Below are 19,002 nucleotides of genomic sequence, written 5' to 3'. Positions count from 1 at the left end.
CGCCCCCCGGGGTCCCCCGCTCCCAACCTGCTCTGCATCCCTGCCTCCTCGCCGCAGGCTTGCAGCAGCAGAACAAAGCAGCCGGGCGATGCCTTTGGGAAGAAAAAAATTAAAAAAGACGACAGGGTCCGGGGTGCCCGCGGGCTCGCTCGCCCCGAGGGGAGGCAGGGGGGCGTCCCGGGAGGAAGGAGCACGTCCCGGGCTGCTGCCATCGGTCCTGCGCTCGCTTCTGCCTCCAGCCGGCCTCCGCCGCCGCTCCCGCGGGCAAGGGGGTCCCGGGCGAGGGGGGTCCCGTGCCCCCCGGCCCCGCCGCGCAGCAACGACGGCCCCTCGCTTGCTTTTATTAACAACTCAGTGCAGGCTGGCAGGGATCAGATGCTTCATAGACACTTTGCTTTCATTTGAGCTTCGTTACATTTACTTTTTATTCTTTTTTCCTTTTTTTTTTTCCTTTTTTTTTTTTCTCCCTTTTTTACAAAAAAAACGAGTTGTAGTTATTAACAGCTGTACATATTCTGCTACATACTTTGGTGTAAAGTTGAGAAGTCTGACTGGGCAACGCTCCGCCAGCTCCAGTACACGCAGTTCCTTTATTTTTTCCCTTTTTTTTTTTTTTTCTTGGAGGAAAACGACGCACCGACTCGCCAACCAGTGCCCACGCAGGACGCGAGTTGGCGGTGGCCTTACCATGGAGCAGGGGGGGAATTTTGCCACGGGGGTGGCAAATCCAATTCAAAGCCCCCCGGCCCTTTCCAGCGCACGCCCCCATCAATGCAAAGAGGGAGGGATGCTCCAAGCGCCGCGGGGTCGGACGCCGCACCCAGGTTTGGGGGGCGGGGGACGGGCAGAGGTGCCCCCACCCAGAGCCGTGCCAGCCACGGGGACCAAACACGACCCCCAAAACGCGCACAGGGCATCGCTGAGCCCCTCGGCGGGCGCCAGCGCAGCTCCGTTGGCAGCAGGTGCGTTTTCAGAGTCGTTTTCCCAAGCCAAACCACCCTCGGAACCGCTTTCCCTACACGCGGTGTGAAAGCGCTCGCTTTTTCCTTCGCCGCGTAATGAGCGCGCGAGACCGATCCCGTCTCCGCCCCGGCGGCGCGCAGCGAGCGCTCGTGGGCTGCACGGGGCGGACGGCGCTGCCCTGCGACATTCCCCTTATTTTCATTTTTGAAAAGGGCAAAAATCTCCAAAGCCTCTTACTATGACGGGAAAACGCGTTTCCCGTGACATCTCCTCCTCGTCTCTCCCAGGGCGGCGGCTCGGAAGGATGCGATGCCGAGCGCGCGCCCCAAAACAGCCGGGGACCCATCGCCTCCCCCTCATCCTCCTCGCCCATCTGTGCCATCCACGTATGTAAACCAGGCAGTTCTCACCTGAACCCTAAGTGGGTTTTTTTTTGACCAGATTAAAATCGAAAATTAAAAAATAATCCATAAAAATGTAGTATAAAAATTCTCTTCCATATGCTACAATACAGGGTGAGCGCTTCTGCTACACAAATACTTTTATTTCCCGTTATGTCTTTTTTTTTTTTTTTTTTTTTTTTTTTTAACCCTTTAGTACAAAATGCTGAAACGCAGGCCTGTGCGGGGAGGGGGGTTGCTTCATCGGAACCTATATACCAGAAGACACAAGACCATATAGCCCACAGGACCCTACCAAAGCCAGCCCTTTCCCCCCACCACACACAAACCCTACTTGTTAGTAAACTTTGCTTTTAAAAAAACTGTATTTTAAAGGTTATCAATTCTAATTCTTTACTTTCATTTGAATACAAAACACATAAGTTGCTATTATCTTTCGTGGCTCCCTGAGCTGAATTTACTATGCTTTCTTTGAAATCACTCCTCATTGCTTCTGTCCGAAGACCAAGAAGGGCTTGCGCAGACGATCCCGCAGCGTGGGCTTCCCCTTTTCTTCAAACATACGAGCACAAAAAAAAAAAAAAAAAAAAAAATCCATATATAAAAAAAAAAAAAAAAAAAAAAAAAGGTGATTGTGTTGCTGATGTCCCGTCAGTAGCTGAGGATCCGAGCGAGTCCCCTGCGGTCCCAGCAGCGTCCCACCATCACTAACACACCGAACAACGCACGGGTACGACAGTAGGAACAACTTTCACCAGTGGACATCTTTGCTGAGCCTGGTTACACGCTGCACGGCAAAGTCACGTCCCGACGGACGCTTCGGGGGGGTTGGAGGGGGTAAGGAAGGAAAAAAAAAAAAAAAAAAAAAAAAAAAATTGCCACCACCAAAACCATCAGTGGAATACAATTACAGCAGACGAAAAATACACAACTAGTGTACCGGGAGGGGTCCCCCACCCTTCCAATGCTATTTACTAGTCCGTTATTTACATTTTTCACAAGTCTTATGCAGGATGCACAAAAAAGAAAAAAAAGTCACAATAAAAAATAAGTCCTTTATAGTGCCACCAAAGCGCAGACGGAAAGAACCAGAAAACCAAAAAAAAAAAAAAAAATTCTTTTTTTTTTCCAAAATAAAACCCAAAACCCTAAAACCAAACAAAAATTTGTTTAGGGCTTCAATGTGTGCCATATTTGCAGACCTCCAAATAAATCCGTGTTGTATTGTATGCCGAGCCCTCGAGGCAGAGCCCAGCCTGAGCGTGCCGGTCCCTGGCCGAGCCCCGGGGGCCACCCCACGGCAGCCCCCCCGAGCCCCCGGCCGCTCCCCGCCGGCCGCCCGAGTCCTGCCACCGCCGGTGCCGGGAGTTGCCAGCCCTGCTATAAAATCCGTGGTTAGTAGATGACCTCGTAGACTGTGGCCTTCTTGTCACCAGAGCCCGTGACGATGTACTTGTCATCCGCTGAAATGTCACAACTTAAGACGGACGAGGATTCCTTGGACTGGAAAAAGGAGGAGGGAGGAAAAAAGAAAAAAAAAACGACAACCCATCAGTTTGTTTCCCGACAAGGCTGCCGCAGCCGCGTTTCACCGAGCAGCATCCGCGCCGGCGGCAGCACCGCATCCCGCGCGCTGGGTACCGCATCCCGCGCGCTGGGTACCGCATCCCACCACCCCGAAAGGATTCCCCGCCCCAGGATGATGCCAAAAGCGGGGTCCAGGCCCTGCCCGGGAAGCCAGCCTCCTACCTGGAAGATGCTCGCTCCGTAGGGCGTCCTCCAGGCGTTGAGCAGGTTGTCTTTTCCAGTACTCACAAACCATTTACCTGCGGCCGGGAAATGCGGCATCAGCAGCCGAAACCTCACCCCCCGCCCCGCGGCCGGCACTGAAGCCACCCTCTCCCTGCCCCCCGGGCGCTTCTGGCTGTTTACCCTCGGAAACTGGAGATTTTGGAGAAACTGGACAAACCTGGAGGTTTTCCAGAGGCGCTCGCCCCAGCCCCGCTCCCCACAGGACGCACGCAGGGGAGGTCGGTTCACCTCCCGCCACGCAACGCGGCAATTCGCAACCCCGCCTGGGATGGCTTTGCGGGGTTAATCCCCCAACGGCACCGTCTCCGGGACGGATCCTGCTGGAAGCTTCTGCGCTCAGCCCCCCCCGCCACCGTGCCGCGCATCCTCCCTGCTTGCCGCGGTCCTCGTGCGCGTCCCCGAAGGAGTCGGAGCTTAGCGCCGGAGCCGCTTACCGCAGTAGGCGAATTTGAGGGAGAGGACGCAGCTCTCGTGGAGGTGCAGCTGGTACTTGTCGGGTTTCGTGTGGTGCAGCACTTCCACGTTGCTGCTCTCCATGCCCACCGCGAGCCACTCGCCTGTCGGGCAGTACCCCAGCGAGAAGATCTGCAGAGGGGTGCAGAGGGGTGCTCAGAGCCGGGGGGGTTTGCACCCACCAGCTCCGCCTGCAGCCCCCTGCCCGAGCGGGCACCAGCCACCGCCGCATCCCCGGCGATTCCCATTGGGGAGAGACCCGGATCGCCCGGGCACGAGCCGAGCTGGGGCTGATCCCGTTGGTGATTTTAGAAACGCGACGGCTTTGCCCGCGGCGCTGGCAGCGAGGCCAGCAATCCCGAAGACAAACAGCCCGACTGGCAGGGAAGGGCGCAGCCCGGTCCTCTTAAATCACCGAGTGTCCTCAGCCGCTGAAATGCGGGCACGGGAAAGCCGGGAGCTGGCAGACGGCGTCCGCCCCTGCAGCAGCAGAGCCCCGGCTCTTGCCCTGGCTGAGGCATCCCGGCCGAAACGCAGCCTCTTCCAGGGACAGCACCTCTGTCTTCGGACAGAAACCACCTTCCTGGCACCCTCCAGAAGAGGAAAACTCGGCGTGGAAGGCAGCGAGACTAAATAAGCTCTAAGCCATGGCTACTCGTGGGCTGGAAACCACGACGGCACGGCTTCTGGATGCCCGGCTCCGCAACGCCCGGCACTAACGCAGCACGCAGTCCCCGGCACCAGTGCCCCTGCCTTTCTGGACCCTGATCAGGCAACTCCAGCTTCACCAGCCCTGCGGCATGGCTGGAGGTCGCTGGCCAGCCCTGAAGAGGTGCAGCGGGATTTGGGAGAGGCACGTCCACACGTTTGGAGCGGCCGCACGAGACCTGCCAACGCCGGGGCGGCTCCAGCCCCGCGGAGGCTGCTGCGCTTGCCAAGAGGACAGGAGGTCCCAGCTTTGCCCCTCTGGACAAGGGCTCTGGGAGGGTTTGCAGGAGGCGTCTGGTACCCGAGCCCTGCAGCCATCCCACCCGCGGGGCACCCAGCGCCAGCCTGTAACGCCCACGGGCATCCCTAGGCAAGCGCTGCTTTCTTAACGACAGCCTCATCTTGCAGCAGATGAAAAAGCGATGAAAGAGAAGCGGAGACAAGAGCCAGGGGAGCCCCGTGGCTCTTACTGCCTCGAACGTTCCCGGGTTACAGCTAAAGCAGCAGGGACAGCCATGCACGGAGCTAACCGGCCACTTTCCCAGCAGGAAGAGCCCACGGCTACGCGCAAGCCAGCCGCTTAGCGGGCTGCCCCGCTTTCCGTGGAGGGATAAACCCCTGCGCAGCGTCTCTACGAGGAGCTGTACAACGAGGCCAGGACATTCCTCCCTCCCGGGGCCGAGGGCACCCTGTGCTTACCTGGGAGGTGAAGTCGTGCTGCTGGAGCTGCCTCCCTTCCCGCAGGTCCCAGGAGCGCACCGTGTTGTCCAGACCCCCCGTCCACAACTTCGTACCGTCGTGCGAGATATCTATGCAGCTGGCACCGTCTGTGTGGCCTTGGAATTGCCTTCAAGCAACAAAAAAGACAGACAAATCTTCACGGGGGAACACTAGCAAAAAGCACATAGGTTGCTTCAAGGGAGCCGGAGCTCAGGCTGCGTTTACGAGGCTTCCCGGCACCAAGCACGCCTGGAAATCTATCCGGGGAGCGTCCTTTGCCAAGGTGCGCCAGCCCAGCCGAGCTCACTTACAGACAAAGCACCACAAGATAGCGTTCTTAGAATCATAGAATCATTTAGGTTGGAAAAGCCCTTTAAGATCACCCAGTCCAACCATTAACCTACACTGCCAAGTCCACACTAAACCAATCAAGGGTAGACCAGACTGAACCATGTCCCCAAGTGCCACCTCTGCCCGTTTGTTGAACGCTTCCAGGGATGGGGACTCCACCACCTCTCTGGGCAGCCTGTTCCAATGCTTGACCACCCTTTCCATAAAGAAATTTTTCCTAATTTCCAACCTAAACCTCCCCTGGCGCAGCTTGAGCCCATTTCCTCTCGTCCTATTGCTGTTCCTTGGGAGAAGAGCCCGACCCCCCTCCCTGCCCCCTCCTGCCAGGAGCTGCAGAGCGATCAGGTCTCCCCTCAGCCTCCTCTTCTCCAGGCTGAACACCCCCAGCTCCCTCAGCCGCTCCCCACCAGCCCTGTGCTCCAGACCCTGCCCCAGCTCCGCTGCCCTTCTCTGGACACGCTCCAGCACCCCAATGTCCTCCTTGTGCCGAGGGGCCCAAAACTGGACACAGCATTCCAGGTGCGGCCTCCCCAGCGCCGAGCACAGGGGGACGATCCCTGCCCTGCTCCTGCTGCCCACACCATTCCTGACACAAGCCAGGATGCTTGCCATCCCCAAGATCCTCAGGCCAAAACACAGTCAGAAAGACCCCAATTACGGAGAAGAGCAAGCCCCGGTGCTCCCAGCCCTCCTGGCGCGGGCGGGTGCCGAGGCTGGCTCACCTGACGAGCGTCTGGTTGTGCAGGTCCCAGACGGCGATGTTGCCGTCGCTGCAGCAGGAGAAGCAGACTTTGGCATCGGGGCTGATGGCCAGGGCGTAGCAGGCGGGGGCAGAGGAGGTCAGCTCAGCCTTGATGCGGGGCGTGGGGGAAGCCAGGTCCCAGATGGTGAGCGTGCTCGCCTCCCCTCCCACAATCAGCGTACGGCCGTCGGGGAGGAGTTTGCAGGAGCGGATGTAGTTATCCCTGTTCTGGAGGGGGAAGAGACGTTAGCAGGAGGATGATGAGCGATTCACCGCGTTAAAGGTGGGGGAGAGCAGGGGGGACACATGCTTGGGGACCAGGAGCGATCCGCTGTGGCTTGCTCGCTTGCACACGCAGCAGGGATGCTCCAGGCTCCCGCATCAGGGATGCTCCAAGCTCCCGCACGCGGCAGGGATGCTCCAAGCTCCCGCACGCGGCAGGGATGCTCCAAGCTCATGCATCATGGATGCTCCAAGCTCCCACGTGAGGCAGGGATGCTCCAAGCTCATGCATCATGGATGCTCCAAGCTCCCACGCAAGGCAGGGATGCTCCAAGCTCCCGCATACATCAGGAATGCTCCACGCTCCCGCATGCATCAGGAATGCTCCACGCTCCCGCATGCATCAGGGATGCTCCAAGCTCCCGCATGCATCAGGGATGCTCCAAGCTCCCGCATGCATCAGGGATGCTCCAAGCTCCCGCATGCATCAGGGATGCTCCAAGCTCCCGCATGCATCAGGGATGCTCCAAGCTCCCGCATGACGCAGGGATGCTCCAAGCTCCCGCATGACGCAGGGATGCTCCAAGCTCCCGCGTCAGGGATGCTCCAAGCTCCTGCACACATCAGGGATGCTCCCAGCTCCCTTACCAGGCAGTCCAGCTGGGAGATGGGGCTCTTGCTGCCCGGCTGGCTGATGTCCCAGATCTTCACGCACCCCTTGCCCCCGGTGTAGACATGCCTGGTGGGGTTGCTGATGGTGACGGCGCACACCACTTCCCCATGGCTCAGCGTGTTGATCTGCCGGGCGTGCCGCGGGATGCCGGGACCCGCCAGAGCGTCGTGGGGAAAGGGGACCGGCTGCATCTGCCCGTCGGCACTCACGTGGAAGGAGTAGGCTCTGCCAGGGGAAGGCAAACGGGGGGGTCAGCCCCGGAGGCAGAGGTTTGCGGTGAACCCGGCGTAAGGGGGTCAGGTGGCATTGCAACCCGGCTGCCGGATCGTGCCAGATCACCAGCCCCGGGTGAAGCCCCACGCTCATCTCCCTCCCGGGCACGCTCATCCCCACCCGGTGCACAAAGAGACCAAGAGGGGCTTACGGCTTCCCGCCGGGGATGGACGCCAGGCTCGAGGGCAGGCCGGGGGCTCTCATGGGTGGGTGCGGGTCGAAACCAACCTGCCAAGAGACACACACGCGGGTAAGGCCAGGCACGAGCTGGGCACACAAGCAAACGCCTTCCCATCCGCGAGCCCGGGCAGGCATGGGGGCAGTCAGCAGCTCCCTCTTTTCCCTTGCTGCTCAATAGCTCATCGTTATTTTTCCCCCGGCAGAAAGGGGAAGGACTGGGGAACTGGCCAAAGGTTTCTGGTCTGCAAGGACCAGCACGGGACATGCTCACCCTCCCCGCGGGACATGCTCACCCTCCCCGTGCTGTTCTTCTGCAACAGTTGCCCTTTGTTGGACCCAAGGACACGTGGAGGGAACAGGGATTTCCCACTTACTGGTCAGAAACGCTAGCTCAGATGTTTTTCAACTAGCAGGCTGTTACTTGATGAATTTAAGTCATCTAAGAGAAGACTTTCTCTCCTTGTAGCCCTTGCATGCACGCTTCAGAGGTTTGCCACAGGCCTCGGGGGTCTGCGGACCACTCTCTTGACTGATCTCAGAGTAAAAAGGGCAGGGTACATGCGTGCACCCAGAGACAGGAGCAGCCAAGCTGTGCCCAGCACCCCGGCTGCAGAAACCCCCATCTCTGCATTAATGGCAGCGTTTTTGCTTCTTGTTTTGCCTCTATTTTGCCTTAAAGCGTACGACTGAGTGTTTAGCAAGAGTAAGGGGAAGGGGGCTGCAGAGCGGGTGCTTCCCACATGCAGGGGGAAGGATAAACCCCAACGCGGCAGCACACGCGCATCACCCCACGGGGACGCATCTCCATGCCCAAACCCCTTCGACGGCGCCGATTCAAAAGGCAGCCGGCGAGGAGCCCCACTTTCACAGACGATACAGGGAAACCCCGCCACTACACCCCCCCAGACCCTCCCCACACCCACCACCCCGCCGGGAGCGAGAAAAGGAGCTAAAAGTGCTACGTACAGCTCCAAAGCTCACCATTGGCGACCGGCCATAGGCGGCGGCGGCGGCAGCGGCGGCGCTCATCTGCGGGGGAATGTTGTGGAGCCCCGCGTAGGCGCCGGGGCTGGTGAGCGAGCCGTTCATCTCGTGGTGCCCCATCATGGCGAAGGGAGCCGCGTAGGAGCCCGCGATGGAGATGGGCGTCCGCAGGGCCGAGGCTGCGGGAGGGTTGGGGACGCGGTCAGGGGATGGAGCCCGACAGCATCCAGCCCCCTCCTCGCCCCAGAGGGAGAAATGCAATGGCTGGACCTCCCTCCTCATCCCATCTCCGGCACGGAGACCCCCTGCGCTGCTGGCAGCCCTGTCCTGAGCTGGATTAGAATCACAGAATCATGGAATGCTTTGGGTTGGAAGGGACCCTTAGAGCTCATCCAGCCCAACCCCTGCAGCGAGCAGGGACAGCTTTAACCAGACCAGGGTGCTCACAGCCCCGTCCAACCTGACCTGGAATTAGGTCCCCAATAAGCCTGACCCCCCCGCCCTGTGCTGGGGACAGCAGCAGAGAGGGGGCACCGGGGGACTGGTACCCACCCAGGGGGTCCATGCCGGTCGGCTTGCCGGGCATCGGCCGCAGCCCCGGGGTGCTGCTGGTCCCCGGGGTCGGAGCGTCATTCCTCGGCGTCGGAGTGTTTGATTTGAGCCCGGGCGTTGACGATTTGTCATTCTGGATTGAGAAGGGATTTTTAAAAAAAAAAAAAAAAAATTAAGGTTGAGGTTCAACCACCCACGCCCACAGCCCCTGCTGAGCAAGCCCCCAGACCCAGCGAGCACCCGCGGCTGGTGGGGCCCGATCCCCCCAGCAGAACGAAGGACGTACGTGGCCCAGGTCTTTAGTCTTGGAGGAGGGAGTGCTGCTGGAGGAGGCGACCGAGGCCGGGCTGTTTGGCGCGTCCCCCTTCTTCAGCCCGCGGGCTTTGTCTATGCCGTTCTCCGGGGGGGAGTGGGCTGGGCTGACCCGGGGGGTCACAGGGTCCTGCGAGACAGGAGAAAGCGTTGGCAGCCCCAGCAGCGGGGATGGCTCCCTCCGAATCCTCTTTCAGGCAGGAATTGGGCCAGTGCCAGGGGTCCCCTCACCCCCCAAACCCCTACTGTGCCGCGGGGAGAGGAGCGGACCCGCCGAAAGACCCCCACGGCTCACCTCGTTGGAGACGTCGACCACCAGGTCATCGCTCTTGTCACCATCGCTGTCCTAAAACACAAAGCGAGTTACATCCCGCGGAGAGCCGCCAAACCCTGGGGCGGGGGGCAGCCCCCCAGGGAGCCAAACCCCCATAGCGGCACGACACAGGTCACCCACACCGCATTCGGAAAGTTTAACCCAAAATCTACTTTTTTCCACCCAAAGTCCTGCCGCGGCCGCAGACCGTCCCTGCCACTCACATATCGGCTCATGCTGTCCTTCTCCTCCGCTTTCCGCTTCTTGGAGTCAATGCTGTAGTCCGTGGAGCTCCGGTGCTTCTCGCTGGCTCTCAGGCTTTCCGAGGGCGAAACGGAATTATTCTGCAATAACAGACGAAACTTTTATGTTGGAAACAAGAAGGAAACGGGACTTGGCGAGCAGCAGCTTAGAAGCTGCCGCAAGCAACCCTCCCGCCAGCACCGAGCCCGAAATCCAGCCCTGCCCTAGACCGTGAGACCCCAACGTGAGACCCCAGCAGTGGGGGGAGACCCCAGCAGTGGGAGGAGACCCCTCGGCCCCACCACGCTAGGGAGCCAGGGACGGAGGACGGCCACCACTGCGCCGAGCATCGCTCCGAGCACCGGGGACGCTGCCCCGTTCCAGCAAGGCTGCTGGTGGGCACCCGAGCCGGTTTACTGCAAAAGCACAGCGGGAAAAAGAAAAAAAATAAAAAAAAGGGAGGAGCCGGTTGTTGTTTGAAAAGGCAAACCCTGGGAGGAAGCGGCGTGCAATTACTGCAGCTCCCAGCTGGGATCCACTGGCAGGTACCGGGCAATGCAGAGGGGAAAAGCTGGGATCCCCTAAACCAGCCCCATCTCCATCACCCCCTCAGAGAGCACCAGCCCCATCTCCATCACCCCCTCACCCCCACAGAGAGCACCAGCCCCATCTCCATCACCCTCTGACCCCCTTGAGGAGCACCAGCCCCATCTCCATCACCCCCTCACCCCCTCGGGGAGCACCAGCCCCATCTCCATCACCCCCTCACCCCCTCGGGGAGCACCAGCCCCATCTCCATCACCCCCTCACCCCCTCGGGGAGCACCAGCCCCATCTCCATCACCCTCTGACCCCCTTGAGGAGCACCAGCCCCATCTCCATCACCCTCTGACCCCCTCGAGGAGCTTTGCCCTGGCCCTGGGCAGGGGAAGGGCTTTTCAGGAGGGCTGGCACCCACGAGAGCCCACGGGTGCTTCCTCCAGCATCAGCAGAGCCGGGGTCTCACCCCAAGCGTTCATTAGGGGAGCAAAGAAACCGCTTCACCCCCGCAGCCGAGCTCTGCAGAGCCAAAGGGCATCCAAAACCGTTTGGAAAAAAATCCACGTCACCGGGAGCGGCGGAGGCCAGCGCCCCGCGGCGCAGCTCTGCTCGGGGGGGGGAGCTTTCCGTGCCCGCTTCAAGCGGCAAAGCCCAGGAGACGCCAGCGTTCCCAGGAAAGCCCCTCGCACGCCGGGATTGGGCTGGGAGCGAAAATGGCAGCAGAAAAATGCCTGGAGAGCGCCGGAGCAAGCCCGGCCCCGCGTCGCCCTGCGGCACGGCCCCGCAATTAGTTTCTCTGAGCGGCAAGAGAAATCACCGTCATTTCGTGCCTGGTAGCAGAGCCGGCCACCCCTGCTAAGCAGAAATGTTCCTAAGCTCCTCTGCCTGCCTTTCTTTCCCGGCTGAAAGGGAGAACTAAAGCAGTTCATGTTTCTCCTCGGTACCCAATAAGCAGCTTTGGATAACACCGGGGTCTTTCTTCTCAGGCAGTCATGCTGAAAAACCTCGCAGCTACCAGAGAATCATGTCAAGCATTTAGAGGCATCGATCCATTCAGCCTGCCGCTGGCCCGCCGCCAAGAAACTAAATATTTTTTATTGCGCAGGCAAGGCTAGGAAAATATGAATGACTAACTCTGATTATCGTGCGCATTAAACCTCCGCGGGGAATACCCCGTATTTTATTTTATAGACCGGGAACCTTCCCGGCTCCGACGGCCCCCTCCCCACCGACGGAGCAGGTTAATGATGCCCAATTCCCCTCTCCCCCCTTAAATGGCACTTTTCTTCCCATCCGCCCCCGGCTCTCAAAAGGCCCATTTGTGGGCTCGGGGATGGCAGGAAATCGCTGCAAAGCCGCGGCTCAGCCGGGCTTTGTCCTGCCAGTTTTTTCCACCGAGACGGCGGCATTGTGCGCCCCGGGGACGGGGGGCACGGGCTCAGCCCCCCCATGGGGAGGGCAGCCCCCCACCAAGCTCCCACCAGCCTCTGCCCACCAAAAAAACCCGCATTCACCGCTTCTCCACCCGTGCTCAGGCATTGCACCCAGCCAAAACAAGAACCAAACCGCTGCTATTAACACCGAGACAGCAGGGACGCAAATAAAAAGCAGCCGTGCTGGAGGTGACGGTTGCCCTCCACCACGGTTATTTAGCTGGTTAGTTAACTGCTTGACCTTCCAAGTCCTACTTAACACAGCGTAATAGCCAAACCCATCCCGACAGATTAGATGACCCAAGATAATAGAAGAGTGATCAGGAATAAAATAGCTTTCCTAATCGCCAAAGGATTTTTAGCGGCGCGGACTTGACTGCGCTCATTCACCGGGCTTAGTCAATTGAAACCGAATCTCCAAGCTCTGCGGCAATCAAAAAGATTTAAACCAAATCTCATCACCGGCCCGGAGAAGGCGGCTCCGCTCGCCCCGGCACGGCCGACAGCCCAGCAGCTCTTCCAGCCAGGATGGGTTTGGGTTTTTTTTCCCCCCCCTTGCTTTTTTTTTTTTTTAATAAACAGGACCTGTACAAAAGACATCCCTGGAGCTCACACCCACAAGCCTGTTTTTTAAAACGATAGAACAAAAACATGCAGCCACCAGAAACTGAGAAAAATAAAAAAGAGGAGGTTCATGGGACTTACTGCACTTGAGTCTCGCTCTTTTAGAAGAAGACGGCATCAGAGGTGAGGTCGCAGCCAGAAGGAAAGACAGAAAAATAAAGCAAGTTAGAATAAGTCTTAAAACAGCGGGAAAAAAAAAAATCTAGAAGATCCTCATTGCACGGCCTCCTGCCTTAACTCAAAACCTATCTGGGCTCTCTTCAGCTTTGCTTTAAAATTCACATCCCTCGCCCATCCAGCTCCCCCTTTCTTTTTGATGAGGCGATTTATTTGGCAAAACACGCAGAGGAAAGGGGAAATGCCCTGAGATGCAAAAGGAACGGCATCAGCCTAAGGCTCTTGCACCCCAAGTCACAAACCCAGGAGAAGGTCCCGGCCGCCCGTCTCTGCAGCCGCACCCGCGGGATGCGGTTCGGCCGTGGATTTGTACACAAACTGCCCCGTTTTCCCCGGGATCTCCCGGTAATTTGAATCCATGCAGAAAAGTGAACCTAAGTGGGCAATGGCTACCAATATTTTTTTCTCACTGGCTCTCAGAGGGAAGAAAAACGCCCTAAATCCACCAGCAGAAGAGCCCAACACCTTCGTGAGGCTGTCAGACAACTGCCCTGCAAACGGGCGTATTTTGGGGGAAAATCTCAGATCTTCGCGTGTTAATGGGCAGGGGGATTTGCGAGGAAAAATCTTCAACACTGTTGGTTTGCAACCAAACTCATGCATCATTTTTTTTCTTCTAACAAGAGCGTCTTGTTGCTAATAATAAGAACAAACAAATTTACTAGTGAATATTGCTGGTTTCCAGACCGTCGAAAGCCTCTGACAGCGATGGAGAGGAGGAGGAAGGCTGCTTCCCCATGAAGGCATGGCTGAACAGGGATGCAGGATCTGCAGCCAGGCTCCAGCAAAGCCCGCAAGGACTCAAACCCACGAGCAAATCAACCCGACAGAGCCCAACCCGCCGGTGTCGCTTCTTGGGGCAAGCTGCCTTCCCTGCCCTAAACGAGCAAAGTGAGGAGCAGTCTGGAGGCAGGTCCCCTCCTCCCCTGCCACCTCAAAAACCCCACCGCCCCCGAGCTGCTCCCAAGGAGCATCCTGACCTCAGCGAACAAGAAACGCTTTGGGATGGCCTGGAAGCTGCCGCTGGGAATTGCCGCAAGAGCGGCGGCACCTCCCTTGGCCGCCCAGGCTGAGCTCAAGGGCTCGAGCATCGTTTTAGGGGAAGCCGCATCCCTAAAAAGGGAAGCATCCCTAAAAAGGGAAGCCCTGACGCCCGCTTCCCTGAGGGATGGGGCGGCGGGAGCAGAGCCACGCCTGGACCAGGGCACCGCCAGCCCGGGGGGACGCAGCGGCGAGCGGCCCCCGGGGACCGCAGCCGCCCAGCCCCTTCGCTCTCACCTCTGTGGTCCAGGTCGTGATGGTTTTTCTCATCCTTGACGGCGAGGTGGGCCTGGCTCCCCAGGGCGCCGAGAGCCAGCAGCCCCGAGCTGCTGCCGGTGACCGGCGGGATGCCCGGCGGCTGGAGGCCCGAGGGGTGCGGCGGCAGCTGGACCGGGGGCCCGTGGGCGGCATGGGAGAGGTGCTGGGCCTGGAGCTGCTGCTGCTGCAATGAAACCACCAGTGAGGCGGGGAGGGGGGGACAGCGGGAGCGGGGAGGGGACGTGGAGGCATCGAGCGGCGGCGTGGCGGCAGGAGCAGCGCCGGGAAGGGGCACGGCCGGCGGCACGCTGGCAGGGCAGCGAGGTGATGCCCCGGGAGCTGCCCCGCTCGGCTGCCTGGAAGGAGAAGCCGCGTTAGCAGGAGGGACGGAGGGAGCCCCGTGCACGGCCCCGGGGGCCGAACGCGGCCGGGCAGCACGAGCGCGTGCGTGGCACACGCAACCCGGGCCAGACTGCGGGAGTCGTCTTTAATTCGAGGCAATTCACGTCATTACTGCAGACTTGGCTGGTTTTACTTTTTGGTAGGTACTAAGCAAAAAAACAAAAAAAAAAAAAAAAAAAAAAAAGAAAGAAATACCACCCAGGACGCAGAAAGTGGCTCTGGCTGGCATGCCAGCTGCCAAACCAGATCAGAGAAAAGAAAACTCAAGCATCCAGCATCCTCGCAGGCCGCCTCAGAAAGGAAAAGTTTTGCTTATTCGCTCAGGACCAACTTTAAGGCACCTGATGGTGAGAAGAAAACGGCCCGCGCAGTGCCTACGCCCCATCCTGCCGCTCTGCTGCTCCTGTCCCCCTCCGACGGCGGCTGGGCATCCTCTGCCAAAACATGGGCGCACCCTCGCCCGCAGCCACAGGGCCGGGCATCACCACCCGCAGCCCCCCGCATGCACACAGGCGGCTGCAGCCTGGCCGGGACCGTGCACAGCCCCCCCGGGGGTTTTGGGGAGCCTCGAGCCCCGGCCGTCCCAGCACGCACGCATCCAGCTGTGGGAATTGCCTGCTTGTTTTTAGCTGGAAAAAGCTGAACTACAGCTTTGGGGCGGGGGAGGAAGGGAAAACCAAATGCATCTATTCTTTCTATTCTTGCAAACGTTTCTATTCTTTCTATTTCTTCCTAGAGAAGGAGACCTGATCGCTCTGCAGCTGCCTGACAGGGGGTAGGGAGGGGGTGTTGGGCTCTTCTCCCAAGGAACAAGCGATAGGACAAGAGGAAATGGCCTCAAGCTGTGTCAGGGGAGGTTTAGGTTGGATATTAGGAAAAATTTCTCCATAGAAAGAGTGGTCAAGCATTGGAACAGGCTGCCCAGAGAGGTGGGGGAGTCCCCATCCCTGGAGGGGTTCAAAAAACGGGCAGAGGTGGCACTTGGGGACATGGTTTAGTGGGCATGGGGGTGTTGGGTTGATGGTTGGACTGATGATCTTAGAGGGCCTTTCCAACCTTAGTGATTCCTAGTTTTACTTTCATTAAAAATAATCCAAGCACCAAGCCAGGAAACATGAAATTATTCCTCTCCCCTTAATTGGTTTAGTGGTGGGCTTGACAGTGTAGGTTAATGGTTGGACTGAGTGATCTTAAAGGTCTTTTCCAACCTACACGATTCGATGATTGTATTTTAAATGCAAACTGGAAGAAAACACGCTAAAATCTGAGTTGCTATCGCCCAACAGTCTGTCCTCAGCAGTGCCCCTTCCAAGAGCCCCAGGCCACCCCCCCTGCGGCTCCTCCCGCCCAAGCGCGGCCGCGGTCCAGCCAGGAGGGTCTCGGAGCCGGCGCTTGCATTTCCAACCCTCCTGCCTGCACCCACGGCCGCTTCGAGCAGCACCCAATTAGCTACCGGTGAAAGCTGCATTTGGGCAACTGGCCTCCAGCGGGAATCACAGGCTCGGGGGGGGAAACCCGAACGGCAGCAGATCCCCCCACGCCTCCCCCGGGTCCCCGCAACCAGCTGGGATCAGTTTCTCTCCCTCCCCGGTGCTGCCAAGCACGGCAGAAGCGGTCCCCAGACCGGGCAGCTTTCCGGCAAGCCGGGCTATGCACGGAGGAGGATCCCGCACCCCTGCGCGGGGCAGCCCGAGGGGCACGCACGGAAAGCAGGAGAGCGCCCTTCCCGCAAGGCTCAAAGGGGCTCGGTCCCAGCCCTGCACCACGACAGCCAGGGCGCGAGGGGCTCCTGCCACGCACGCCCAAATCGCAACAGGAACACACCAAAAATACCTCCCAAGTACGGGGAACCCTACATTTCCAACGCTTAGATTAAGGAAATTTCCAGTGCATCCTCCCCAGCGCTGCAAGGGGACGCACCCCCAAACCGGCTCACGCTCTGGTGGGTGGTGGGTGTTGGGGTGACCCCAGCGCAGCTTAGCAGGAGCGGGGCGGGTGACACCCCGGCACAGCCCGACGGAGCAGCGCCAGTCACCGCGACGCAGCCCGCAAAACACGCCGGGAAAGCAGGAGAAGCGGGTTTAACCCGGGGGGCCCCGCACCCAGCTCCGCACGGGGCGCAGCTCGGCCCCGTCGCGCGTGGGAGCTGCGCTTGCCAAGCTGGCCGCCTGCCCTCGGTGCCCTCCAGCCCGCAGCCCCCCGCGTGCCCGGGGTGCGGCGAGCAGCTCCGCTGCACGGCCACGCGTGCAGACCCGCGGCCCCGGCGAGCTCGAGGGCAGGCTGCACGCCCCGCACCCCTCGGCGCACCCTGCAAACCCCCCCGCAGCCCGGCTGCAGGAGCCAGGATGCAACTTTTCGGAAAAACCCCTGCGCTGAGGCCGTGCCTTCAGGGGAAGCACCAGTTCCACCCACCTCCTGACTAAAGGGCCTATTTTTGGGGGTAGCAGGAAGGGGTGACTTGCTGTCACATGCTGACGGGCTCAGCAGGAGCGAGCAGCCTCTTGCTGCCCGGAGCAGAGCTAGGTGCAGGAAAAGGGGGTGGGCGACGCACACCTGCCAGGCTCTGGTTTTTAAGCTTTGCGCGAGGGGAGAGGGAAATCCCCAGCCGGGACGCAAGCCGGAGTCAGACCTGAAAGGCAGTAGCTGCGCTTTCAGGCAGAGGAGATGCATTATCTCAAAACGCCGCTTCTTCCGGGCAGCGCAGAGGTCTCAGCTGTGGCAGAAGCCAAACTGAGAAGGCAATTAGGCCTCTGCAGTGCTGTTATAGGAAAAGCATAAATCACCGCGTCCTCAAAAGCCGGAGCTTTCGGCGTCTGCCGGGCCGCTCCGTGCACGGGGCGGAGATGGGGGAGCATCCTCAGGACCCCCGGTTGAGGCGGCGGCGGCAAACCGGCGCACGCGAGGAGCCCTCGCTGGCCGGGCGAGGGGAGCAGCACGGCTCACGGGGGGGTCCCCAGCCCCAGGGGCTTTGCCGGATGGTGCCAGCACCGCGCCGGCACAGAGCACGGGCCCTGCCTCCTCGCCATGCGCGCGTACCGAGAACGATCCCTCCGGCAAAGCGAGAGGAACAGAGCCTTGGCTCTCGCTGAAATCACTGAGGCTCTTTACAGCCCCAGCGCCGCGTGATTTCCACCCATTCAAACGAGAGGCAGAGCTGGCCATTACGTATCGGAGCATCACCCTGGAGAACGGCCACGATGCTTTTCCAGCACGGTAGGCTCCTCTCCCGCAAGCTTTTCCAGCAGCGCCCGTCCCTGCGGGGCTGGGATGCGCGGAGATCCGATGCTTCCCCCTCAGCAACCTCCAGCTTCCACGGCGGGCAGAAATATCCACGCTGCGCAATGCTTCTCCCAGGAGCTTTCCACCCCGGGGTGACAGCTCCCCACAGGAGCCCCAGAGAAGCGGGATGCACGGTCCCACGGGTACCCTGGATCCACGCAGCAACATTCCAGCCCCGCAATGTCGACGGGGGCTGCAGACAAGGGAGCTCCACCGCCAGCAAACGCGGCAGCACCCAGTTGGGGCAGAGCGGGGAAGGCAGGAAGAATCACCACCCTGAGCCTCACCCTCCAGCAGAGCAGAAAACTGCTGGTTTCTTCCTTTTTTTGTTTTTTTTTTCAAGCTGTCGGCAAATACATCCATCCAACGGCTCGGTGAGCTGCGGGGGATCAGCCCCGGGGGGTCTGAGCTGCCCTGCAGCAGCCCCGCTCCAGCGCAGGGGCGTGGAAGCGAATGTCAAGACAGAACATCCCGCTGCGCCCCGAGATAACGTTTCAAGGCGGTTTTCTCCCCTTTTGGCAAGGCAGGAACTGGCGAACAGCATCCATTTGGAAAGTCTCCTCGCCGGGCAGCGCTGGTTTGAAGCCTCGTCGCTCCGTCCGGCGTTGGGGCTGGGCTGCCCGCCCATCCATGGGATAGCGCAGATCTCATCCTGGGGCTGCAGACCTCCATCCCGGCACCGCTGGAAGGAGCCAGGCTCCGGCCAGCTCGCTCCCGTGGCAAGAAGATGACGAGCCCAGTGCATGGCGCTGGAGGGTCCCCCAGCCCTGCTCGCAGCTCCCCGCGGCCGCTTCTGCCGTCCTCCCCGGCCGCGTCGCTCCGCGTCCCTCCTGCGCGGCGCTCGGGAATCACGTCCCGGAGGCTCCACGGAAGAGGATAAAACCCACCCGGGACTCCGCGGCGCAGAGGGATGCAGCAGAGCTCAGCCATGCCGCTCGCTCGGCATCTTCTCTGCTGAAAAGCCCACCTCCCCTCCCCTGCCCCTTATTCCCTTCCCTGAAAAAGGTGCTTTATAAAAAACACATCATGCGGGGGGTTGTTGCAAACAGCCCCTGGAAGGGCAAGCTGCAGGAGTTCTTCGGCCACCTTCATCACCCAAAAAACCACCCCTGCGCCCACAGCCAGCCGCCCCAGGTGGGTGCCCCACGCCTCAGCCAGCAGCAGGGGCAAGACGGGGCGCTCGCCTCCGAGTGGGACCACGGTCCCGCCCGACAAAGCTGTGCACGCAAGGCGGCACGTGCGAGGACTTGGGGCAGCCTTTGGGGGCCGGGGACCCTCCTGATGCCTCCCCAATGCACCCAAGTGGAAGAGCAAGCTCAGAGGCGCTCGGGATGCTGCGGTGGGGCT

At 60.0% G+C, this 19,002-nt stretch overlaps 1 protein-coding gene across 22 annotated transcripts in view; it reads right to left on the bottom strand.

Moving 5' to 3' along the window:
- Positions 1–2,709: 2,709 nt before the first annotated feature.
- The window catches only part of TLE3 (TLE family member 3, transcriptional corepressor), a 29,991-nt gene continuing 13,698 nt past the window's right edge, over positions 2,710–19,002 (bottom strand). For 4 of the 22 annotated variants that reach the window (XM_075714222.1, XM_075714227.1, XM_075714236.1 and 1 more), the window contains 14 exons: positions 13,954–14,158; positions 12,580–12,596; positions 9,884–10,003; positions 9,642–9,692; positions 9,321–9,476; positions 9,035–9,167; positions 8,480–8,661; positions 7,470–7,546; positions 7,021–7,270; positions 6,131–6,378; positions 5,037–5,184; positions 3,611–3,761; positions 3,114–3,190; positions 2,710–2,867 (listed from right to left, as the gene is read on the bottom strand). In XM_075714222.1, coding sequence (XP_075570337.1) covers positions 2,760–2,867; positions 3,114–3,190; positions 3,611–3,761; positions 5,037–5,184; positions 6,131–6,378; positions 7,021–7,270; positions 7,470–7,546; positions 8,480–8,661; positions 9,035–9,167; positions 9,321–9,476; positions 9,642–9,692; positions 9,884–10,003; positions 12,580–12,596; positions 13,954–14,158 — 1,923 coding nt within the window. In that variant the 3' untranslated portion in view covers positions 2,710–2,759. Of the gene's footprint in view, positions 2,868–3,113; positions 3,191–3,610; positions 3,762–5,036; positions 5,185–6,130; positions 6,379–7,020; positions 7,271–7,469; positions 7,547–8,464; positions 8,662–9,016; positions 9,168–9,251; positions 9,477–9,641; positions 9,693–9,883; positions 10,004–12,579; positions 12,597–13,912; positions 14,159–19,002 lie in introns of all 22 variants that reach the window. The other 18 variants (XM_075714230.1, XM_075714237.1, XM_075714238.1 and 15 more) reach the window with 13 other exon arrangements.

The sequence above is a fragment of the Pelecanus crispus genome, chromosome 7, assembly GCF_030463565.1.
Source record: "Pelecanus crispus isolate bPelCri1 chromosome 7, bPelCri1.pri, whole genome shotgun sequence".
Taxonomy (NCBI): domain Eukaryota; kingdom Metazoa; phylum Chordata; class Aves; order Pelecaniformes; family Pelecanidae; genus Pelecanus; species Pelecanus crispus.
This window is presented reverse-complemented; position numbering and strand designations above follow the sequence as displayed.